At 53.8% G+C, this 23,300-nt stretch overlaps 13 protein-coding genes across 13 annotated transcripts; 5 read left to right on the top strand and 8 right to left on the bottom strand.

The window, feature by feature from the left end:
* Positions 1-58: 58 nt before the first annotated feature.
* CLAFUR5_04953 (Uridylate kinase) lies at positions 59-745 on the top strand (the record flags this gene model as incomplete). The annotated part of the gene is made up of 1 exon (XM_047904101.1): positions 59-745. One exon carries the CDS (start codon positions 59-61, stop codon positions 743-745), a length of 687 nt encoding a protein of 228 aa, XP_047760938.1.
* Positions 746-1,397: 652 nt separating this feature from the next.
* On the bottom strand, positions 1,398-2,753 carry CLAFUR5_04952 (uncharacterized protein; the record flags this gene model as incomplete). The annotated part of the gene is made up of 2 exons (XM_047904100.1): positions 1,398-1,522; positions 1,649-2,753. 2 exons carry the CDS (start codon positions 2,751-2,753, stop codon positions 1,398-1,400), a joined length of 1,230 nt encoding a protein of 409 aa, XP_047761052.1.
* Positions 2,754-3,174: 421 nt separating this feature from the next.
* CLAFUR5_04951 (uncharacterized protein) lies at positions 3,175-3,846 on the top strand (the record flags this gene model as incomplete). The annotated part of the gene is made up of 2 exons (XM_047904099.1): positions 3,175-3,755; positions 3,804-3,846. The coding sequence occupies 2 exons, from the start codon at positions 3,175-3,177 to the stop codon at positions 3,844-3,846; spliced, it is 624 nt and encodes a 207-aa protein (XP_047760937.1).
* Positions 3,847-5,251: 1,405 nt separating this feature from the next.
* CLAFUR5_04950 (uncharacterized protein) lies at positions 5,252-6,103 on the bottom strand (the record flags this gene model as incomplete). The annotated part of the gene is made up of 2 exons (XM_047904098.1): positions 5,252-5,900; positions 5,964-6,103. 2 exons carry the CDS (start codon positions 6,101-6,103, stop codon positions 5,252-5,254), a joined length of 789 nt encoding a protein of 262 aa, XP_047761051.1.
* Positions 6,104-6,903: 800 nt separating this feature from the next.
* CLAFUR5_04949 (uncharacterized protein) lies at positions 6,904-7,886 on the bottom strand (the record flags this gene model as incomplete). The annotated part of the gene is made up of 2 exons (XM_047904097.1): positions 6,904-7,666; positions 7,726-7,886. 2 exons carry the CDS (start codon positions 7,884-7,886, stop codon positions 6,904-6,906), a joined length of 924 nt encoding a protein of 307 aa, XP_047760182.1.
* Positions 7,887-8,483: 597 nt separating this feature from the next.
* Positions 8,484-11,110, bottom strand: CLAFUR5_04948 (uncharacterized protein; the record flags this gene model as incomplete). The annotated part of the gene is made up of 3 exons (XM_047904096.1): positions 8,484-8,628; positions 8,942-9,809; positions 10,072-11,110. The coding sequence occupies 3 exons, from the start codon at positions 11,108-11,110 to the stop codon at positions 8,484-8,486; spliced, it is 2,052 nt and encodes a 683-aa protein (XP_047760909.1).
* Positions 11,111-11,603: 493 nt separating this feature from the next.
* On the bottom strand, positions 11,604-12,656 carry CLAFUR5_04947 (Putative monooxygenase; the record flags this gene model as incomplete). Its single annotated transcript, XM_047904095.1, has 1 exon — positions 11,604-12,656. The coding sequence occupies one exon, from the start codon at positions 12,654-12,656 to the stop codon at positions 11,604-11,606; it is 1,053 nt and encodes a 350-aa protein (XP_047760905.1).
* A 271-nt stretch (positions 12,657-12,927) lies between these two features.
* CLAFUR5_04946 (Short chain dehydrogenase citE) lies at positions 12,928-13,248 on the top strand (the record flags this gene model as incomplete). Its single annotated transcript, XM_047904094.1, has 1 exon — positions 12,928-13,248. One exon carries the CDS (start codon positions 12,928-12,930, stop codon positions 13,246-13,248), a length of 321 nt encoding a protein of 106 aa, XP_047760906.1.
* Positions 13,249-13,328: 80 nt separating this feature from the next.
* On the bottom strand, positions 13,329-14,339 carry CLAFUR5_04945 (Homoserine O-acetyltransferase; the record flags this gene model as incomplete). The annotated part of the gene is made up of 1 exon (XM_047904093.1): positions 13,329-14,339. The coding sequence occupies one exon, from the start codon at positions 14,337-14,339 to the stop codon at positions 13,329-13,331; it is 1,011 nt and encodes a 336-aa protein (XP_047760907.1).
* Positions 14,340-15,704: 1,365 nt separating this feature from the next.
* CLAFUR5_04944 (uncharacterized protein) lies at positions 15,705-16,747 on the top strand (the record flags this gene model as incomplete). The annotated part of the gene is made up of 4 exons (XM_047904092.1): positions 15,705-15,722; positions 15,897-16,171; positions 16,248-16,335; positions 16,385-16,747. 4 exons carry the CDS (start codon positions 15,705-15,707, stop codon positions 16,745-16,747), a joined length of 744 nt encoding a protein of 247 aa, XP_047760908.1.
* Positions 16,748-18,344: 1,597 nt separating this feature from the next.
* CLAFUR5_04943 (uncharacterized protein) lies at positions 18,345-19,434 on the bottom strand (the record flags this gene model as incomplete). Its single annotated transcript, XM_047904091.1, has 3 exons — positions 18,345-19,112; positions 19,164-19,290; positions 19,340-19,434. The coding sequence occupies 3 exons, from the start codon at positions 19,432-19,434 to the stop codon at positions 18,345-18,347; spliced, it is 990 nt and encodes a 329-aa protein (XP_047760902.1).
* Positions 19,435-19,650: 216 nt separating this feature from the next.
* On the bottom strand, positions 19,651-19,839 carry CLAFUR5_04942 (uncharacterized protein; the record flags this gene model as incomplete). The annotated part of the gene is made up of 1 exon (XM_047904090.1): positions 19,651-19,839. The coding sequence occupies one exon, from the start codon at positions 19,837-19,839 to the stop codon at positions 19,651-19,653; it is 189 nt and encodes a 62-aa protein (XP_047760179.1).
* Positions 19,840-21,161: 1,322 nt separating this feature from the next.
* Positions 21,162-21,954, top strand: CLAFUR5_04941 (uncharacterized protein; the record flags this gene model as incomplete). Its single annotated transcript, XM_047904089.1, has 2 exons — positions 21,162-21,485; positions 21,541-21,954. The coding sequence occupies 2 exons, from the start codon at positions 21,162-21,164 to the stop codon at positions 21,952-21,954; spliced, it is 738 nt and encodes a 245-aa protein (XP_047760903.1).
* Positions 21,955-23,300: the final 1,346 nt, after the last annotated feature.

The following is a 23,300-nucleotide window of genomic DNA, read 5'->3' as shown; positions in this document are numbered from 1 at the left end:
CCGGCCGGAGGAAAGAACTCGATCCGAACTACGCAGGAGCTCGATAACTGCAGCAAAGATGCCAGTCATACCACAGAACATGGAGGACAATCCAGCCCTCACCGCGCCCAAACGCAGCCAACCACTCTTCTCCCCAGGCACAGGCGACGGCCAAGCGCTCGTCATCTTCGTGCTCGGCGGTCCAGGCGCAGGAAAAGGAACACAATGCTCCAATCTGGTGCGGGACTACGCATTCAAGCACCTCTCCGCCGGCGATCTGCTCCGAGAAGAGCAAGACCGACCCGGCAGCGAGTTCGGCGACATGATCAAGACCTACATCAAAGAGGGCCAAATCGTGCCCATGGAAGTCACAATCCAGCTCCTCGAGAACGCCATGAATGCCGCAATAAAAGAGAACGGCAACCGCAAGTTCCTCGTCGATGGCTTTCCCCGTAAGATGGACCAGGCGGAGAAATTCGAGGAGGTGGTGGTGAAGAGCAAGTTTACCCTGTTCTTCGATTGCCCCGAGGAGACGATGCGTGAGAGGTTGCTCAACCGCGGCAAGACTAGTGGGCGCGCCGATGATAATGAGGAGTCCATCAAGAAGCGATTCAAGACGTTCGTCGAGCAGAGTATGCCGGTGGTGCAGCACTTTGAGAAGGAGGGCAGAGTGGTCAAGGTCGATGCGAGACCGGAGCCAGCGGCGGTCTATGAAGATGTGCAGAAGCAGTTTGAAGCGAGAGGCGTGCATAAGAGTAGCCAGTGAGCGTTGGCTCTCGGCTGGAGGAGATGAGGGTTGAAAAGGCTGTACAGTGGTCCGAAAAGCATTGACTGATGTTCAGACACTCATCTCAACCAGTATCTCCAAGCTTGTCAGCCCATTGCACCTCTTGCTTCGGTTTCACTTTATCTGTGCTCCATGGTGATTGCTGTCTGCCATGCCCGAACAGAGTGGCTCCACCGCTGCCTGAGTCCGTAAAACATCACGAAGTACTTCACGGCTGCAGTGCCATGGCTGGAGCCCGACTGACTCAAGCCCTCGAGATCATGACGATCGAAAGTAGGCGTGGCACACAATATATGCCAACGGAACGTCCTCATAGCTTCCTCCTAGTGTGTCCCATCGCATGAGCATCAGCAGGGCTTATCAGTAGCATTAGCATCACAGCACTTGTGATGTCAGGAGAAGTCTACGGAGACGGTGACATGGTGCTATCTACCAAGTACGACACAACTCCCCAACTACCGCTGCTATTTCCAACACATTCCAACATCCCAACTCAAAGGTCCGAGAGCCATCGCATTGCTACTGTACTATTTTCTGGTCAACACGCATTGCGCCACTCAAAGATTGGGTTTCCTACGTACCGTGTTTGTCATTCTGGCAATCCTCTCACCCCTTGCCTTTTTACATTACATCACATCGCACCATTTGGACCGCCGTGATCCTCACCATTCTCATCGTTCCCACCATTCTCATCGTTTCCACCATGCTCATCGTTCCCACCATTCTCATCGTTCCCACCATTCTCACCGTTCTCCCCTAAACACAAGGGTGTTAGCCATATTCGAGAACCACGTCCCAGTGTCTCAGCAACTGCTGGTGAGAGGGAGATGCAGCACGCATGTTTCAGACGGATGATGCCTTCTGCCCTTCACATTGACTCACCATATCTCCGGTCCCTCTCCATCTTCGCCAACAGCAAGTTCCTAAGTGCATCAGCTCTCTCCAGCTCACGCGCCTCATCGACCACGTTCTCCACGTGGTCGGTCGGCATACCCAGTCCACCCATCTGATCAGGCTGTACGTTCGGCAACCACACCAGTCTTCCCGAGTTAAGACGAACCCTCCTTAGCTCCCTGCCACCTGTAGCCGTGACATCTCTACCTGCACTGCCTGACGGAGGCAGCTCGGGGCGCGACGATTCACGCGCGAGATAGTGACGCTTCACATTGTCCAGGTGATTAGTGTACCGCTTTGGCTGTTGGCCGTTGCCCCTGGCGGCCATGCCGGCTTGGCGGATGGTAGCCGCGCGTGACAACGCCAGCGCGACATTGCGCGTGACGCGACTCTCGGCTGGGTCATTCCTGTGAGCTTCGGCCATGGCGAGCATACTGGATCGGATGTCGAGCCTGAAGTTTCGCGGGCCGAGTTCGGGCTCTGGGAGTTTGCCCTCTTCGTCTAGGATGTTGTTCCGGGTTTGTTGGGAGTATGGGAAGCCGATTGAGTGGCAGCTTGGACCTTCGCCGTTATCGTTGTCGTTGTTGTAGCTATTGGCGTTGCTGCCTTTGTCTGAGGGATGGGAGCGGAAGAAGAGAAGGTCGGTCACGGACTGACGCTTGGAGAATCGCTTGGGTGAGACCAGGTCAGTAAATTGGACGTGGCAATTCGGTGTGCTGGGGTGTGCGGGTGCTTTGGGTGAGCTTCGTGTGACTGAAAGCATGTTTGCAACCGATCTGCGTTTGCCTGCCTTGTTATGGGAGGCAGGTGGCTCCATGCCAACGACATCCTCAGTAGGGTGCTCCGGACCAGATACGGACAGTGGCGACTCGTCGCGTTTCACGAAGCTAAGTCTAGAGAACCAATTCAACATCGACTTCCGCTTGTCCTTCTTCTGTTGCGCAGCTGGTGGCTGAGAGTCGTCCTGCTGCTGACTGGCCCGTTGAGAGCTGGAGGCCTCAGATGGTTCCGGTGAAGGTAGCATCACTGCTTCATCTTCGTCTGCATGATCATGCGCGAGCGATGGGCCCGCCAAGGCCATGGACTGAGTCATTTCCAGTGTGTTGGTGATGCGCGATTGCGATCGTCGCGCGAGATCATCAGGATGCTGCGATGGGGTGTCCTGTGCTTCGGATTGAGACTTGTCAGCCAGTGTGGTCGACTGTCTCCGGAATGCGTTACGATTTGCGGCTGCTCTGACCCTCTCCTCTTCAAACGAGCGGTCCAGAGATCATTATCGCTCATGAGCGGGCGAGAGGGGCAGTTCCATGGACCATGACCGTGTGCGATGGAGGAAGGTAATTGTAGCAACTCGGAGTGGTCAAGTCTGGCACTCGGCCGGCATGAAAGTTGGTCACTACCACGCCACCGAATCTCGAAGCTGCGTGTTATCGAACGATGCGCAGTCGCCCACGAGCATGGCCATCGCGACCTTGCAGCGGGAATCATGAATCTTCAGGCATCACGACTCCATAATGTCGGCCGAAGGGGTTGATGGCTCCAACCCGGGGCGCATGTGCCTCAGCGCCCTCGGTACCCTCGAGGCCAACGACCTCGAGCCCCCCACGTCGACATCGCCAGCGCTGCGGCCACCTCAACCCGATGACATCTGGGCCGGCCAGCAGACAGCCAGGTCTGCATATTCAACGTGTCGCCCATCGACCACAGCGCCGGATGACCTGCCCGGCCTGTCTTTTGCGCAATATTGCGTAGCCATCTCGGCCGCTTCACCGGAAGCGCACCGTCAACAACTCTCTTCGGCCTTTTCAGACTACAGCGTCGAGACAGTCGTACCCGTGAAGCCGAAGCGAAGGATATATCGCGTGCCTTCGTACGGACTCCTCGCAAGGTTTCTGCCCAAGGTCGATAAAAGCTCCGACAATTCGAAGCCTGTGGACGAGAAGGTCACTGGCGGCGGGAAGAGGTCCAAGCAGACAAGACTGCAAAGGTTCTTGAAGAAATATCGGCCTCGGTTGAGGAAACAGCAAGAGTCGCCTGTTTCGAAGACGGACCAGCCACGGAAGAAGGACAGTGTGTTGGAGCCGCTTACTATCTTGTAGGTGCTTCTCAGTCGTATGACGTAAATCCACTGACATTGAAACAGAAATAATGCCGACCGACCACTGTCCGCAGAGTTAGCACCTTGATTGACGAGCACTTACTGTATGCAGACGGAAGCACTGGGATTCTTCATCTCAGTGGCAGCCTGGTCGGTCGATAGCGGCGTAGGTGCCGAAGGACGGTATCGCATCCCACGTACATCAGTCTAGCTGTTACATAAACTTGAAAGGCGTTCCAGCATTGGAGCACCGGTCAATCTTTCTTTCTGTTCTCTCGCGGGCCAAGACGAGCACGACGGAGTCTTCGCCTGCATGGTCGAACAGCAGGAGCAGCATTGGGAGAACACGGCACAAGATGCCCAAGAATCATACAAGCTAAATCGATGCAGCTTTTCTGTTGACAATCGAATGTTGTTGATAGCAGGAGATGGAGTCGGTTATTGCGGCAGGAGGGATGAGCATGCGGCACGACCCGTGCGAGCAACATGATCACCTTGATGATGTCCTCCCCCTTGTTCACTCTTCACGCTGTCAACATCAGTACCCAGTGCGCGTCAGAACTGCCCATTCAAATACTACACTTGGTCAAATGGCCCTGATTTTGACTGCAGACAATCCACACGACCCAAGCCTGGACAGCAAGTCCAGCCGGCTCGCCAAACACACCGAAGCGCATCGATGATATCGACACCACTGGCCATCGAAAGGAAAGAGGTGAAGCGTGCCGTAGGCAGGGCAAGGATACTGCCTGATCTACACATCACAAGAGAAGACGGTAGAGCACCGTGGCGCATATCATAGGATCCGTATCAGCTCAGCATCTCCAAAGCGACCTCCGGTGGCCTAGTAGTCGAACCTGCGCAGTAGCAAGACGCGTACTTCCGTCGTCAATGGCTGCATTGGTAGGCCCAACTGCGTCCAGTACTGTAGGCTGCTGAAGAACCGCCTTGTCAAAAGTCGGGACAGACGGCTTTATGCTTTGATGTAGGCTTCGTCTTCGGCTTCTCTGGGCCGACGCCATATCACTAGTCATTGCCATCCATCCGCCCCATCATCTACCGTCTCCCTCAACGGACAGCCGGTCAACTATCCTCTCCCCTTACACGTCGGGCCACATAGCGAGAAAGGCTCGTTAGTGCGCCGCATGCTCGAGTGAATATCATACTGGCCATGGAAGTACGCTGAGCAAATACGAATGGACGTCGAGGCGAATGTTCAACGGCGTCGCTTTCAATACACCCAATACGTTTTTGCTATAGAAGAGCAGAACAAAGAATTAGAAGTGTCTTTATGCTCTACTCGAGGCCTCGCCGTAAAGGTGCTTGGCGTCTCAGGCGAGTGCACATTGAAAGTTATGCTTCATCAATCGGATACTGAACTATGGCTCACTGCTCGTATGACTGCCCATGTCTAGTATCTGGACCATGCTGTGTGTCTTATCAGAAGTCACTGCTCTTCTCTTCGCTCGATCGATGGCCATAGAATACCCTGGCTAGTAAGCAATATCATGTTTCCCACCTGGGCACGGCTTTCCATCAGGTATTCCACGTCCTCGACTCATCCAGTCAAACGTCTCCCCAAGGGTGGCGTTCGCCGGAAACATCTTCTCCTCATGCAGATCATGACCGTCAGGACAGTGACTGTGCACGATGCACAGCACAGCCTTGCCTTCTTGCATCCAACGTGCACGCCTCCACAGTTCTGTTCCATATTGCTCCTCGTTTCCGTCGTCTTCTGCTGCCATGTTACTTGTCTGACGCGGTTTGGTGGTGATGATTCGCTTAGAACTGCTACGGATCGTGTGGCCCCTGGGCTTAGTCGGTGCAAGCTGGACACAGTAGTCGATATGCAGTGTCCAGCCGCCGGTATCGTTGCCGAACCATGATTTGCATCGATAGAAGTAGCGGCATGGTACTTCGGCCATGCTGTCGAAGTCGACTTGACCTCGGAATGGACGGACTGATCGACCGCTGGGAAGTTTGCTGTACACGAAACAGTCCGAGGCGATGCGATGCGAACGCATTGTGACGGATCGAGTCGTTCTGCAGATGCGTTGTGCGTTGAGGAGGTCTGGAAGAGAAATCTCCTCAAGGATCTTCTCGACAAGCTCGTAGGTGTTGAAAACTTCTGTGACTGCCTTTCTGTTTTCGTGTACTACGTTAGTCTACAGAGGACATTGTCCACCGCACAGGAACAAATCATACCTCTCTTCTGCTTCAACCGACTCAAGCAGTGATTTGAGACGTGATTTGAGATCTCCCAATTTCAGGTTGTCGCATTTGTTTGTGAGATGCACTAGCTCCTCCTTCGCCCAGGTGGGTATGCGTCTGTCGCCCGAGGCCATGTTTGTGGCAGATGTGTGGTTTGGTTGAGCTCAGTGTATTCGGCAAAGTAGCAGAGGCACTTGAGGAATGACGGTGCCGTAGTCTTATATACAGCTTGTGAAGCTAAGAAAATGGTCGTTGCACATGCTTCGGTGAATAGTCGAAATCAATACAGCCGGTGACGTCTTGCGTAATACCACAGACGAACGGAGACCCCGCTAGTTCACTCCCGTCGACGATCTTCAATGCAGTGAACTAGTATTCTGAGTTAGGAGGTAGGTGTGCGAAAGGGATGATAGAATGGTGCTAGGAAGATGGACTATGTCTCTGAGCCGCCGTAGATCACAAGAGTCAAAAGGAGAATAGCCTGAACTATGCCGCAGCGCAGAGTATTGGACTGTCGTTATGACTTGTGATGAGATAGCTGTTGAAATGAAAATGTTCCGATCTTCCGTGGGCGTATGAGAACAGAGAACAGCTCTTGCTACAGAAATTTGCATGTGATCGCTCTCTCTTGCGTATGTCGCTCATGACCCTCTACCATACGCATCGTCTAGTGACTGGACATATTGGCAGATCGCGGCTTTCTCGAGCCTATGGTGTCCCTTCGTATGTGTTACTGCCATCGACTCTGGCGCGACAAGGCTTGACTTCGCATCCCCCTTCGAGTCATCCTGGATCTAGTAGCTATCAGGCGACTCATTGTGTCCGACCACTGCTGGCTGCCAGCTCTTGCGTCCATCCATGGCTTGGAATCCCAGCTAAGTGTTCAACGGTCGCGTTGATAAACATCTCACTACCCGAGCCCGGACGAAGAACGCTACCATTCTTTCGGTCCATATGTGACAGTCGTGCCGTTTGTCTGGGTCTCCGTGCGGTGACCGTCGAGAAGGTCACCCGTTGGACACTTGACCTTTGTCCAAAGTGGCCTGGCTGTAATCATGCTCCACATCCAGTCAAATATCTCGCCTAGCGTGACACCGTGTGTAAACACCCTTATGTCGTCCAGAGGATGACCCTCTGAGCACTCTCTGCGCAGGTGCACTTTCACCTCACAGTCGTCTTGAGTCCAGGCTACGCTTCGCCACAGCTCGCGCTCGGCGTCGTTGGCATTCGGGGTCGGCGTTGCTGGTGCTATGATGGTTCGATCATAGATGGTGGAGCTCGCTTCGAAACGATCAGATCGGCTAAAGCCTCGTGTATGCCATGTACGTTTGGACTCGTGACCGAGCACGAAGGACACATATGCACGGTCTGGTGGCTCGGCATACCACTCGTGTGGTAACCAATTCGCGGTGGGACCCACTGGCTGGCCACCGAGAAGATGTAGTGTGTTGCGCAAACCCAAACGGCGAGTAAGGTCGAAGTCGATGAGCTTCTTGAATGGTGCGTTGCAGCGCAGGTTGACGTCGACGGAGTAGACACTGAACCCATGGCCAATGCGCTTCGAGTCTCGGCAGACGTTGCGAGACATTCGACAGACCTGTTGAGCCTTGACAAGATCCTGCAATGGTAGCTGCTGAAGGATCATCTCGGTGAGCTCGTAGGTGTTGAAGACCTGTGTGGCGGCACTGCTACGAGCGCTTCGCAGTGTCAGTGTTACTCTGCTCTGTGGAAAATATAGATGCAGTGTCGCACATACCTTTCAGCATTCTCCTCGGCAATGTCGATTCCTTTGAATAGATCGCGCAGCTTTTCCAGTTCCCGCAGAAGTGCTCCTGGCCGAAGACTGCCACTCTCTTTTGCAAGCACCGTCAATCCACCTCTCACGATGGCGAGGTTGTGGATACTATCTGAGTCCATGTCGCTTGTAGGATTGCCGCTAGGAACGCTGTCGATGATGATGTTTTAGCTGGTGGTGTTATCGCTCATGATGTTGTCGCTGGTGGTGTTGTATCTCGTCTTGTCGTCACTAGTGGTGTCGTCACGGCTTTCTATTGGTGTAGCAGCAACAGGTCGAGCTGTCGAGACAAGGATGCGACAGTCCCAATAGCAGGCACTTCGGATGGTGTAGTTGGTGCAGTGAAGAACTGACAAAGCTATTTCGTGGCATCGGAAGTTGAGGCGCGAAGCACAGTCCAAGGCGGGACAGGCGGGTCCTCGGCATGACACGTGCTTCAGTGAGTGATCGGGCTCCGTGTGATCCTAAGTCACAACCATTGCCAAACATCCCGCCTCTTCCACACAGCAAACCCTACCAGCAATGCGAATAGCACATATCCTCCATTCGCTAGCGTAGTAAGCTTGCCCAACTGCCATCCGTCAACCTTTTCGAGCACTGGCAGCACATCATTACCAAAATTGCAACTGCTGCCGAACGTCCCAATGTCCAAAGTTCTTCGAAGGCATTCCGAGAACTCTTGCGGACTGTAAGACGTCTCGCAGTACTGGAAGCAGGAATTAGAGGCTTCGACGTCGCTGGTACAGCATGATGAGATCTCCATCAATGAAGAGATCTGTGGCCATGAGATACCGCAGAGATGAGCTTCTGTGTCGTGCTAGTGCGGTGGAAGGTCTTGGTCCCAAACTGCCATTGGGCTGCAACCTGTTGATCCGTCAGTGTGGGTCAGGCTGTGGGCATAGAAAAGTGATGTTACCTTCAGGTGCCGTTGGCCAGTCATCATAACTATGTCTAGTGGCTGCCATGGTACTTGATGTGTTTTTACGATGATGTACGTACTTGTTGTCAAGTTAGGTGCTGTGCCTCACGAAGCACTTCCCACCAGCGCTAACATCATACAGCAAAGCATCTCCGGATACACGGCCACTACCCGAACTCTATGCAACGCATTGTCGATCACTCCCATACATCACACCTGTACCTCTGCAGACATTAAAACATCCGACTACCTCGATACCCATCCAACACATCATCGTAGAATCCATAGAACTTTGTGTCCCTGATCCCAGCACCAGCCCCAATACCAGCTCCTATCTTCCTCTCGCTCCCGCTCGGCACAGTCTCACTCCTCCTGTGCCGCAAAGGATGCACAGTACGTCGGACACTCCCACTCAAAATCATCCGAGAATTCTCATCCTTCGGCGGAGGTGTAGGACTCGGGATTGAGTGATCTCTGATAAGAGTTGGCGTGCCGGATCTTTTGGGCGTTGGGGCGAGTAGCTGTGCCGAGTCTCGTGTGAGGACTGGAGATGCATTGAGGCTTGGGCGCTCTTCGAAGGGATTGGGGCCAAGAGAAATGGGAGAATCTGGTTCTTGTTCAGGTGCTGCGAGGGCTGTGGTAGGGGAGGCTGGGTTGTAGACTGTGCTTTCCAGCTTGATTGTGGTGATATCGGCCGAGGAAGGGGTAAGCATGATAAACTCTGGTTCGAGGATAGTCTTGTGATTCGCCGCCTGTTCTTCGAACGGATTAGGACCAAGCGATATAGGCGACTCCGCCTCGGGTTCTGCTACGGCATCGCTCAGACGCTTGAGGATCGTAGGAATAGCATCCGGATCGTAGACGGCATTCCCAAGCTCTTTGGCCACAGCGTCTGTAGGAGAGTAGTCGTCGAGCGAGAAGGGATTGCCAGGGTCACTGTACATCGTTTGGCGAACTCGACGGATGCGATGGGAAGCGGTGAGTTTCATGTACTCTTCTTCGTTGACGTCGCGAGGGATGCCGGGAGAGGAGGAGGAGGAGGAGCGGTTGCTGTAGTCGGAGTTGGTACCTTCGGGGTCGAGCGCTTGGGCAGAGATGGCTGGGGAGTCGGATGCGTCCCAGAACTCTGTGATCGGTAAGTTGCTGCACGTACTACTGGTGATCAAAGCCTGCGAAATATGAAATGAAGTGGGAGATAGGTTATAAGGAAAGAAGATTTTGATGCGAAAGAGATTAAAGAACGCCTAACGCCTTATCAACGCCAGCGATATGTTAAAAGACAGATAAGAGATACTATGCCCAGCACGACACCTCCACCCGAATCAAAACTAAACAAACACCGCTCGCTTAATCAACAACAACAAACTACGAGATGAGAGATCACTTACCCTGCAACCAATTCTTATGACACTCCGCACACCTCCCCTTGGTGAGGAACCCCGTCACCGCCTCACCACATCTCGAACACGTATCGAGTTCTGCAGGCGGCGCAATGTCAGCAAAGCTCATATCACTATCATCAGAGTCTCGCCTCTTCTTGACAGGATCGACAATCTTGGAGACGAAAACGGCGGCGCGCTCACCTGTCGTAAGGAGGTCCTTGGACTTCTTTGGCTTGGGAGCAGTGGACTGGTTCGTCTCACTCCGCTCGATGAAGTCGAATGTTTCGGTTCGGGACTCGCCTGAGTATCGCGATGGGACGTGTGATGTGGTTGGCGAGGATGGATAAGCTTGCTGGTAGGACTGATGGTAGGAGGACTGAGAACGGCGTTTCTCTTCCTCTTTATCCTCAGCGCCCTGCCTAAGCTCTGCCTCCCATCGCTGACGCTCGTGAGCGTTAAGCTTGGTGATATTAACGTAGGGATCGACGGCTTTGCTGAAGTTGTCAGTAGCCTTGTTGTAAGAGTTTGACATTCGGCGGTAGACGTCTTGAACTTTCTCCTTGATGCTTGGTCTTCGCTGGCGCTCGTCACCTGCGCTGGAGCTGTGCTTGTGGCTGCTGCTGGAGGCACCGGTACCATTGCGGCTGAAGGAGAAACCACCGAAGATCGAGCTCTTGGTGGATGCGGAGGAGGTGGGACGCGTGTCTTCGCGAGTGTCGGTTGTGTTGTCGCTGGCGCCACGACGGTGTTGATCGCGAGAGCTGACATTCTCTTTTACGAAGCGGCCATCCTCTGTGCGGTTGATGGTGTTGCTTGGTCCTGGACGACCGTAGCCGTCGAGGTTCATGTAGTTGAAGTTGCGGCTGGCCATATCGATGTTGGCATCAGTCGCCTGCGACTGTGGAGCAGCTCTGGCTTCGTAGGCCGCACGTTGGCGAGCACGTTCCTGTTGTTGTCTCTGCTGAGTGTCAGTGCGGTACTTTGAGTTGCTCTGGTAGTGACTCCATTGGTCCTGCTCTCCCTGACCGTAGTAAGAATTGCTCATCTTGCTTACTGTCTCTTTCTTGCTTGTGTTGGTGGTAAAAGCTGAAATGCTGAACGCTGATGCTGATGCTAGTGTAAATGCTGTGTCGTGAATCGTGAAGCTGTGGTGTAGACCTGCTGCACCGGAAACAGTCAATGGGGCTCTTGGTCAACAAAGAGATTCGTAGGGTTTGGGAGGGGAGCGCTCCAGGGCGGTCACAAAGTGTTTATACTCGAGAGTGTTCTGGACGACAAAGCGCCTCACTCAAAGATATCAGCACAAAGGGGATTGTGATCTGTACCGAAGACAAGACAGTGCAAAGTGATGTCTCGTCGACACAATGGAACAATTGCCATCGTGCCGTGATATGTCGAACAAAGCCGCACTACTGGTTGTATATGTCAGCAAGTTAGAAGATGTCGTGGCATGTCTTAGGAGTCGTTAAGATGCTGAAGTGGAAACTGCAATGTTGCCATGGTAAGACCTCTGACTTCTGTGGATAATTATTAGTACACTACAACCTAGCTCTGCTCTCACCAATATAACTCTGCTGTGCCTTCAGAATATCCACACACTCCGTGACCATCTCCTCAACAATCGCCTTAGCAGGCTTAATCTCTGTGATGGCACCAGCGACTTGACCCATCAAGAAAGGAATGTCGACATCGACATCGTTGTCCATGTCGTGAGCCAAGGGTACGATGCCCTTGTCGGTGAGCTCCTTGACCTTTTGCGGCCTGTCGTGGTCCCAAGACTTGACGTAGTCGTTGAGCTTCATCCGTAGTGGACGTCCAGAGACGACCAGTGTTCGTGCGGTGTCTTCGAAGGCTGCGCTGACGACTGCCTCTTTGTGCAGCTTGCTGCATCCTGCTTCTTCTGCTGCGACGAATCGTGTGCCGACCCAGGCACCGACAGCGCCGTAGCCGAGAGTGGCCGCCAGCGATCTGCCGTTGTAGATGCCACCTGCGGCGACAACCATTGCTGGCTTGCCGGTCATGGGGCTCTGGTACTGGTTGGCGACATCGACCACGGATGGGATAAGGATGCTGGTGGCGATGTCTCCAGTGTGTCCACCTCCTTCTCCTCCTTGCGCGCAAACGATATCAACACCTGCCTTCAGCGCCTTGTGTGCGTGCTTTGGGTGTCCGGCCATGTTCATGACTAGGACTCCAGCATCGTGTAGTCGCTTGATGACATGTGGTGGTGGCACACCAACAGCTGAGACGAACAAGCTCGCCTTCTCTTCAATCGTCACGGTGATCAGCTCGTCCAGCTGGCCGTGTGTGTAGTCATGGTTCGTCTTGCGCGCGGAGCCTCCGACTTGTGGGAGTGCAAGATCAACGCCGAACGGCAGGTTCTTGTCTCGCAGGTTCTCCTTGGTCTCGGCGATGATGGCGCGTAGTTGGTCTGGTGTGTAGCCCAGTCCGCCGATGACACCCAGTCCGCCGGCATTCGATACTGCTGCTGCCAGTGGACCGGAGGATGTCCTGGCCATGCCGGCGAGGATGATCGGGTACTCGATTCCGAGCAGCTCGCATAGTGGCGTCTTGAGGGTAGGGCGAGACATGGTGGCTGTGTGGTTGATGGCTAGATGTTAGCAGATCGGGATCACGGTGGGAAGTGCTGTATATATCGACGACGCCTTGACATGGCCATAGACGAGGTCACAACGACAACCGGCAGCCGAGTCAAGGTTGGTGCTGTCTCCTCCATTCGGCTTTGTTCATGCAGCCTGCAGGGCATCGCCCAAGGTCTGTGACTCTGTGGAGAGGATGGACAGCGGCCCTCGGTCCGGTGGACATTTTCCTTGTGACAGTCAGCGACATGAGGGCTGCCAAATGGGCAGACTGGCGCTCCTCCGCTTCGGGGACTTCTTAAACGCCGATTACGCCGATCAGGCACTTTTGTCTGTTGGGATCCATCCAGGCGGTGTACCCACGGAATTGGCGAAGGGAATGCCGGAGGGCATGCATAGTGTGTTGATTGACGAGCCGGGACTGGCGGGTGATACGATTGTCTGGCTCACTGCGCAACGACGAGATTGGCTGGCTGGACGGTATGTGTCTGTGGCGTGGGATATGGAGGAATTGGAGGGGAAGAGGAGCAAGATTGAGGGAGAGGACTTGTTGAAGGTTACGTTAGATGTTGGTATGGATTGAGGCGGAAGTCCCAAGGTACGAACGAGATAGACGTGTAGCATACCGACAGTAACAACGCGGCGCGATGTACATACGATCGATCACGATACTTGCAAGAACTTTGCAATCTCACTCTTCATGAACTCCGTATCCTCCTTCGTTCCACCCCCACCACCAGCGATATGGCCCCAGATGGTCTCAATTGGTCTACAAACGCCATCGTTCAGATGCTTCACTTCTTCCGCATTATCCTCAGCCGGAAAATACTGATCCGTGCGACTCGGCATAATCAAACACCTCGCCTTAATCCTCGCCAACGTCTTCGTCAAATCTCCCCCATCATCAGGATGATACACTCCAATATCACCCTGCTGCCACGTCCAGAGTAGCGCGAGCAGGTCGTTGGCATCAGCTGGTCCACTCCAGCGTGCACCGAGGTATGCTTCCAGATTGTCGAAGCCGGACGCTTCCCACGACTTTTGGCGAAACCACTCAGGGCTTAGAGCCCATGTTGAGTACACCCTGAAGAACGCTTTTGTCCCTCGAACGGCAGTGTCGGTGTAGTGACCATCGTGGAAGTCGACGGAGTTGATAAGCGCTTGTTTCGGACCTTCGAGGAAACACCAGTTATGCCAACTTGTACGTGCGCTACCAGCCATGCAGACCATGTTTTCCACAAAGTCGGGGTACAGGGTGCTCATGTGGTAGGCTTGCTGTCCACCCATTGAGAAGCCGATGTATGCGTGCAAGCGCTTGATCCCAAGTTCTTGGCAGAGAGCATACTGGAGACAAATGTTGTCTTCATAAGTTGTCTTGGGAAACTCAGGGCCGTTATAGGGCGCTGGAGTGTTCGAAGGCGAAGAAGACTCGCCACCGCCGAGGAGTGCCACGACGATGAGGAAGTACTTTGAAGGTGGAAGTGGGCCATCATCGGCGTAGAGGAAGGGAGAGGTACTGGCGAGGGTGCCGCCGTAGCAGGTTGGTAGGAGGATTGCCGGAGATAAGGGCGAGCCTAGAGTCCAGTAGGCGAGTTTTGCTGGGAAAGTGGTGTTGGGAGGGACGGAGTGGGTGGAGAGGGTGATGTCCTTGGAGAAGTACTTCGTTTCTGGCATCCTTGCTCGCTTATGGGGATCTTCCCCTTTAGGCTCAACGCTGTTCCCTTCTCGAAGGCAATGGTGTCGTGTATCGGGCGTGCGTTCCAAACCAAGCAACTCGTTTGTGGTAGAGTGAACGGCTCATGAAGGGACGGCTATGACGAAAAGCGGAGCGAGACATGAAGTAGAGAAGATGCGCTTACCAAATCTTCGTGATGCTCGTTGAAGTTGAAGAAATCGGTCCCAAGATGGAGGAACTCGCTGCGATGCACGACGTACAAGGTCATTTGGGCAGTGGATAATCTCAATAGGGCCGGCTTGATGCTACAAGGAGGTATCGTGAGCTCGCAGTAGATTCACGTCGGCACTCTAGTGCAGCCAGCACATTCGTACGAGGAAGCTACCACTGTCACATGTCAATGTCGAATTCGGAGAATGCGGCCTTCGTGTCCAGATAGCGATAGGCCATCCGCTGCATTGGCAGTCCGTTTTGTCGAGGGCGCTGGTTCAGCTCACAGCTCTTGGGCATGAACCTGCGTGGCGGATCCTGCCTTGTGATGTTGTCGTGATAAGTGTGTATTGTAGACAAAGACTGCTACATGTACTATCTCCATCGGGTCGCTGGCTGAGCCACGAGCCTGGAGGCTGGGGGAGGGAGATGCGTGTGATGTATCATGTGTATGCCTGAAGATGGGCTGCAAGATTGGGCATCTGGTGGAATCGCTTCGTCAACCCCTGCGAGTCATGTCACGTTTCAAGCATATCCCCGACGGCCACGCGTGCCACGTACATACATGTAATTTCATGTATGTAGAAGCTTCGATGATGACGTTGGCAGAGCATGCTGGCTGACATTCGTTGGTTGGTCGGGACTTGGAAGATGGTGAAACATGACGAGCCAACTTGACAGCGGCGGCCTGAGGCTCTCCGTTGTGCTTGGCAAACGCGGTGGAGCTTCTCTCTCGCAAACAGAACATCACCAAGTACACGACGCATACACAACAACAACACCCTCTGCCCTCCCTCGCATCGGCACCGCTTCCACCACCACTCCATCACCACCCAGTCGCCACACCACCCATCCATCATGGCCACTGAGGTATGCCCGTCCTGCCCCTCCATCTGCCAATGCGCAACCCGCAAATGCCTCAACGAATCAGCTCAACAGCGAATGCTGCTCGTGTGTGTACTGTGCTAATATGTGACTTTCACAGCGCGAAAGGTACACTCGAGGACGACATCGCGACAGCTTCCGGGACACTCACTGACAGCGACAACAGCAAGACCTTCCTCGCACGGCTGTGTGAGCAAGCTGAGCGCTACGATGGTACGTCACCTGCGCCTGATCTCTGGTGCGACACGGGCTAACTTGTCATTGCAGAGATGGTTGGCTACATGAAGGTGAGCAGACACGGTATGGCAAGCATTGCGAAGATGAACCGCTAACATGTGATGTAGGAAGTCGCAAAGGTATGCCTCACAGACAAGCTCCCAGCCCACGTCGCGATATCGCACCACCTCCGAAAAGCTCACACGACCTCCATCAAATCCGCCCACGACTAACACGCGACCCAGATTGGCGGCGAATTGACAGTCGACGAGCGCAACCTCCTCTCGGTAGCCTACAAGAACGTCGTCGGAACACGTCGTGCCTCGTGGCGCATCATCTCCAGCATCGAGCAGAAGGAGGAGGCCAAGGGCTCGGACAAGCACGTCGGCATCATCCGCGACTACCGCCAGAAGATCGAGACCGAGCTCGAGAAGGTCTGCCAGGATGTGCTCGATGTGCTCGACGACAGCCTCATTCCAAAGGCCGAGACCGGCGAGAGCAAGGTCTTCTACCACAAGATGTGCGTACACCATCAAAAGCTCGGCATTTGGAGGCTATCGCATCGAGATATGGCATACTGATAACGTGTTTCACAGGAAGGGTGACTACCACCGCTACCTTGCCGAGTTCGCTAGCGGCGAGAAGCGCAAGACTGCCGCGACTGCTGCCCACGAAGCCTACAAGGTCCGCCAGTTCTGTCAAACAAGCCAGCACGATTGCTAACTTCACACAGAACGCTACCGATGTCGCCCAGACTGAGCTCACCCCAACCCACCCCATCCGTCTCGGCCTCGCGCTCAACTTCTCGGTCTTCTACTACGAGATCCTGAACTCGCCCGACCGTGCATGCCACCTTGCCAAGCAGGCTTTCGACGATGCCATCGCCGAGCTCGACAGCTTGTCCGAGGAGTCTTACCGCGACAGCACTCTCATCATGCAACTTCTCCGCGACAACCTCACCCTCTGGACTTCCTCAGATGGCGCCGAGGCCGACGCCGCTGCCGGCGAGGCCAAGGGCGAGGAGACCAAGGCAGCAGAGCCAGCATCAGAGGCTCCAGCCGCAGCCGCTACCGAGGAGACAAAGCCAGCGGCTTAAGCAGTTCCAAGTGTTTTACCGGTCATCGCGGGCGTTGGCGTGCGTGGGAGCGAGGAGTGCTGATGCATCTTTCTCACTCTCTCTGATTGGGTGGGAACGGTAGCATGATCACGTTTTACGGACGGAGCAGAAAAAGACGAAACATTGCACAACATCACAGACTCTTCGGCAGAAATTAGAGCTCCCATAGCTCTTTGAACCCCTGCAAGAGGAAAGAACGCAGCATGTCTCTTTACTGCAACTGCAACCTCCCCTGGTCCTTCCCGGCCGATGACTATACTACTACCCCTTTGCGTGTTGTTCTTACTAGCGAGCTTTTGCTTGGTGCGAAATGTGTGTGATGGTTGGTCAGGTGGCTCATCGCTGCCCTGTACCTTGAGCTACTACTGGCTACTGGCTACTGGTCTGATATGGGCTGGTGCGTATGATGGATGGAACACGGTCTCTACTGAAGCTAGCATAGCTTATGCAGCAAATGATATCATAAAAACATTAAACAAAAACAGTCTGGTGCGCACGCTTTGTTCCACTGATATGATCTCGCAGGTGAAAGGGTTGGCCGTGCAACCCCTAGGCAGTGACGAATGATCCATGACACGCTATGTCATGCGAAGAGCAACAAGAACAACCACCAGTAGCTGAATGATCGAGACAACGACGACGACATCATCCAGATCTGAAGGTCTGGATGTGTCGGCTACGCTGTCCCATGTGGTCACAGTCTCTCTAGTGCCGCGAAGACTGCGCTTTACCATTGAGCTACTGATGATTGTCGAAAGGCTGTGCATTCCAAGTATACCATATAGCTACAAGGCGTGACAACGTGGTGCGGAGAAGGGGTTGGAAGGGGTCATCAGCAGCTGAACAACCTCCAGACTCCACAGAGCAAGATCGTAGCCAGATCTACAACCACTCCGATGTACCAGCACACCACAACACCTGCGATCATATTCTGCACGGGTTCCTGCATAGACATACCGGAAAGGTCTTCCGGGGAGCAGAAAGAACAACTCATCACTGGTTCAACGACCAGCATGCGCCCAGTGGCTAGAAGACCTTACCTTGCACATTCTCCTATCTGAAAAATCACCCGTCTTGAACTCAGGCATCGCGAAAGCGCGGCTGGCAGGTGCATCATTGAGCTAATGAAGACTTTTCGAGGTACGGAGGATTGCTATACTCTTGTGTACCTGCGTCTCGTCGAGCACGGGCGGAGGCAGGAAGTGGGTGTCGACACGTGCCCAGAATGGCAACCGACGTCAGTAGGAAGGTATATGATGGAGGCTTAGATCATTGCTTTTCGACAGTGGTTCTTGGTCTGATGGCGCAGTGGTAAGGCGTTGTAGCTTTGCCTCATATGAGATAATCGTCGACGACTGGCACGAACCGGCTTCTAAACGGCTCGTCGAGGTCTTCTTCATCGTTTCAGTCACCGGACCAAGAGCTATTGTTCTCTGATCTTTTGCAAATTATACCTGCCGACCGCCACCGCCAGCATGAAGCGACAGCATGTCATAGGGACGTCGACTTTCCACTTTATCCTACCAAAAGGCCTTTGCTCCAGAGGTTCTACATACACTGCCGGTCCTCCCGTCACTCACATCGCATACCGTCTAGCCGCTCCACCACCGGTTGCATAGTCAATGGCTCGATTCAAAGCCCCAGAATCAGTCGTCGTCTGTGAACCAACTGGGCCAAATGGACTATGCCCACCAAATGCCGTAGTCTTTGCGCTTGGCTCCTCTCCATACCCAACAATCAGATCCACAGCGAGCTCTGGCACCTCTTTTAGTAGCGCCGTCCAGTGGTCCCGCCCCAGTGCCTGCTTCTGGTAGCCTGTCAGGCTGTTCCACACCCTGACAACAGACTTGCGAAGTCCAGGATTGATATCTAGGCTCTTCTTGTAAATGAATGGGATGACTTCGAAGAATGCTGTAACATCGATGTCCTTGGCCTTGGTGTTATAGGCCGAAGATACTGGAGCTGCTGGAGCGATAACTCGAGTTCTGTTTGCCTCATAGTTTGAGCGTGCGGGGGCGACCTGGTTCGCATATTGGGTCGCATATGATGGTTGGAACTGGTGCCAAAATGGTCCGTTGTAAGGTTGTGGGGGGTAGTTGACGGACATCTGGAAGAGTCTGCTGGCTGCTGCCTCGAAGCGGTCTTGTGCGTAAAGCTTGAGGTCTGGCATCAAGTAACAGTCAGCAATTGCATAGACTCTGGCGTGGATGTCAAGACTGTCCGGGACGGCATCGTATTCGAAACGGTAGAAGTAGTCAATGACTTTGGCCGCCGCCTCACTTTCCGCTTCTATCCCGGCTGACTCCTTTTTATCTTGCCAGTCCCATTCGCGTTCCTCATACTCCTACGGACTGCATCAGTAAGTGCGTAGACGATGGTCTGTAGCTATACGTACGCTGAAGCCGGGCTTCAGCACCGAGTGTGAAGCATCCGAGTGAAGCGCTACCACATGGCTGTGCACTCTGAACTCCCGGTTACCGCTTTTGATCACAAAGTCTGCAGAGTTCGGATCGTCTTTGAGACTACCTGATGTCAGCTTGAGACGGACCATCACGAGTGAATACTACTCACCCTGCAATTTTATGCAAGAAGTGTTGGTATCCGGGCGGAAGGCGAGCCAGGGCTTGGGTCTTGATCGCTTGTGCTGCTTCTTTTGCTGTTGACATTTCCTTGCGGTTACGACGAAAAGCTTCTGTCAGCTCAGAGCATCGCCACAAGCCTGGCTACTTGAAGACACGTCGCCATGTTTGCTGGACGCTTGGTATTTTGATGCAAAACAAAGCAACGCCAGAGTTATGCGTGCAGTTCCGTTCTGAAGTCTGTGGATGACCAGAAGGTGATCGTGCTTGCTAGAGCACCAATATGGCAGGACTGGAGGCAGATCAGAGCAGCCCCTCGTATTCCTTCAAGTCCCAGTCACCAGCATTCGAGATGTACTTTTCGATCTCATACGCGACGTGGTCATCAATCGTGGTTCCTGATTGCTCAGGAGGTACTTTCGACGTGTGGTGATCTATCGTTGGTGTATCCTTTTCGACGATGGTGAGGCAGTCTCTGAAGTACACATGCATGCTGTTTGGATGCCATCTGATGGCGTCAAATACCGGCCGCCAGTGTTCAAGGAATTGTCTGCCGACTAGATCTGTCTTATAGAGCGACAGTCGGCCGAGCTTGCTGCATTGCTGAATCCATGATCCAAACTCGGCGGGATCGATGACGGTAGAGTGCAGAGACAGACACTCCAGAGCCGGAAGACTCACACGACGTCCATCAAAGAACACCCCTCGATTGTTCGGACCAACTTCTAACCCTTTGAGAGATAGTCTACATGTGGATAGTACTTGGCTCACGCTGTCTTGCGGGACAATCTTGAGATGCTCTGAGCACGTTAGGTCGACGACACCCCAGTCATGTGCTTCAATGTGTCCGGAGTACATGAAGTCATCGCCTTCATGAAGCTCTAGCCTGCGAGGCTTCGTGCCAGCTGTTGACACGCACTTGAGCGCAAGTGGCAAGAGCTCGTGATCCTTGGGCACTGTGTCAGCTCTTCGCAATGCAGCACGTGGTCTTGTATAGGTGCGAGGGGTCGTATCAATGGTGTAGGTTCATGTTGATGTGATGCTGATGTGGAATGGCCACCAGAAGATCATGGATACTGCCAACGACTTCTGTCTCGTGGTCATTCCAGGGTCTTCGTCGTCATAACAACAGCCCTCAATGAAGTACTTCAGTCGAAGGGACATGCATTGCCCCACGCCCATTGCGGCACCGTGGCATATGAAGTGCACTGAAAGAGGCTGCCGCATTACCTGAAGATGACTGCAACAATCGATGTGGCCACAAGTTGCATCACATGCTATCCTTGACGAGCGATGCTGGCTCCAAGATGCCTTCTGCATCTGCATCTCGCACGCCACACGGCAACGTTTCGCTCGTGCTATTGCAGCGTGGAAGGTGCACCCATGATGCGCCTCTGCAGCTTAGTCTATCACAGCGTGCGGGGTGGGACTGCGCGACAATACATCCATCGTCAGCTGTTGGGGAAGTGGAATGCCACATGCACTTCCTCACGCGTGCCTCACTCCTGATGGATGCTCAGCAATATCAGATTCCAGCAGCGTGGGCCGGTGGTGGGCTATCTCGACGCAGACGCAGACCCTTTCACCGACGAACTTGCTGTTAGACTAGCGCAAAGCTTAACACTGATATACGGACTGTCTGCGGATGTCATGCAAGCGACAGGCGCCAACATGCCGAGCATTCATGCCGTATAAGTTGTCGCCAGGCGCTGCACACAAGCGATAGTCTAGTGCCAGGATGGCAGCGGTGGCGCAGTCGTGATGTGCTGAAATGCAGGAACCTCAACATTTGCTGTTTCTGGATCATCTTGCTCATGCACGTCTACTACGCGGAGGAGGAAGCAGATGCGGAGATCAAAGGTCGGAGACCATCGATATCTGGACCGGACAGAACCTTCCGTCGAGCACGACGAGCGTGGATTGTGCTTCTCATCACTTGTGCCTTCGCCTTTGCCGTACTCCTTGTCTGCGCCATTGTCTTGCATCGCTTCCCGTGGGTCGCGCAGACATGGGCTGATATACTTGGGATTGCTGTGACCATACTGGCAGCTATTCAGTGGATACCTCAAGTCTATACGACTTGGCATCTAGGACATTTGGGCGGTCTCAGCTTGGTTGGACTCATTCTTCAAGTGCCCGTAAGCTGTCGAGTAAGATTACCATCGCAAACATGTGCTAATATTGACTTCGCAGTACACCTGGCTTTTCGCAGTAAACATGATGGTCCGAGTCGGCTGGACAGGCTGGAGCGCTTGGATCGTCTACGTCCTAGTTGGACTCATGAAACTCGTGCTCATCGGCTTTGGGGTGGTCTACGCCTACCGAGACCGCGGCAAGACACCAGAAGACAAAGACCGACGCCCGAGCGTAAGCCCGAGTGAAGTCCACGACCGGTTCAGCATCTGGAAATCCTTTTCGCAACGAGGACGCACGCCCTCAAATAACTCTCGAGCGACAAGATTCTCGAACGTCGCCCCAGACGAGCATCATCGAGCACCTTCGAACACATCACGCGTGCATCGCTTTTCGAATATCACAATTGATGAGCGTAGACCATTGCTTTCCGATGCGAGGAGTCCAGGTCGGGAGCAAGCCATCGAGCACTAGAAGCTCTTGAAGGTACGGCGGTCTGGTGCTTGAGCAAGGCAGGACTTTCGGGATTATGCTATAGTAGATGCATGGTTGGCGGCGTTGATGCGTTCAAGCGAGCGGGTTGGCATTGGTAATGGCAGTTATCTCTCAGAGCATAATGACATTTATCCTCATCCTCAGCCACTTTCAGTGTGCGTGGAGTTGCAGGCTGACTTATTGATCGCACAAAAAGCGTGCGCCATGCTGGTGCTCGAGTTGTGTGACAGAAACCGTCATCAGTCTTGTGTGGCTGAGCAGGGTGATAAACTGTTGTGAGAACCTTGGCGAGTGTGAATCTGAGATACAGGAAAGCTACCTAAGAGAAATCTAAATACAAAGCTGAGCGCCAAGCCGGCGGTGTGTTCGGATAAGAACGTCACATCCTCCCCTACTAGACCCTGACACACCTGTGTCAGCCTGAGGCGGCCAGCCTGATCGCCCATGTACTTGAATCGATAACAAAAGAGATCCTAAAGCTTCAGCTTCCTTCGTCGTGGCTTCCTAGCCTACGACCCTTCAGCTCACTTCACTCCGTATGTGCAACTGCCTTGCGCGGCTTAACTCTGCTGCCTGAGCTCACCACGAGCTCACTGACCCCGTCAGATGACCTCGCCGCGAGCTTCTTGCGCGTGTGCGCGCCTTCCTGCATCGTCAGAAGCTCGCAGTGTCAGGTGGCTCGTGCAGAACGCAAGCACAAAAGCACGCTCTTATTCCAAATCAATCTGACCACGAACATCAACCTTCAAGCTTGCTAAGTCTTCAACAACCCCTTCGCCCTTCGGCAGCTTCTTCCTTGACCTTCTTCAGCCTTGGCTAACTCATTCTTAATCAGATCAAGGTATGTGAGCCGCGCCGCGGTGTCGGCGTTGACGTGGTGATGCTGACGTGTTTCAGACTCCTTTCTTCCTTACAGCTCACTATAGCTCCTGTCCCGCGCTCTCCTTAAGGCGAGGAGTTGACAGCTTAGATAGACGCCCTCACCGTCACCTGCACTTCGGCCGTGTCTAACAACTTCCCGCGGCTCCCCGTTCGTGCTGAGACGCGCCTTCCGGATACACCTGCCGGATAGTCAGCCGGTCAGTGGACTCGGCTCTGCGCCTTCTAGTTTAAAGTCTGGTTCTCTCGCGATGTTGTTAAGCTGGACGATCAGATCGCGCTGCAGTTGGCCCGTGTCGCGCGCTAGTGTCTGAGGATCGACGGAGGAGCTGGATTCTTTGAGATGATTCATATGCTCCCTTCGCGCTACAGCCGCTTCCAGTTTAGCGGCGTTCTGAAGCTAGTAGCCGCGTTAGACTCCGACTTCGACGTTTTCGAAGAGGTCC

The sequence above is a fragment of the Fulvia fulva genome, chromosome 4 (assembly GCF_020509005.1).
Source record: "Fulvia fulva chromosome 4, complete sequence".
Lineage (NCBI taxonomy): Eukaryota > Fungi > Ascomycota > Dothideomycetes > Mycosphaerellales > Mycosphaerellaceae > Fulvia > Fulvia fulva.
This window is presented reverse-complemented; position numbering and strand designations above follow the sequence as displayed.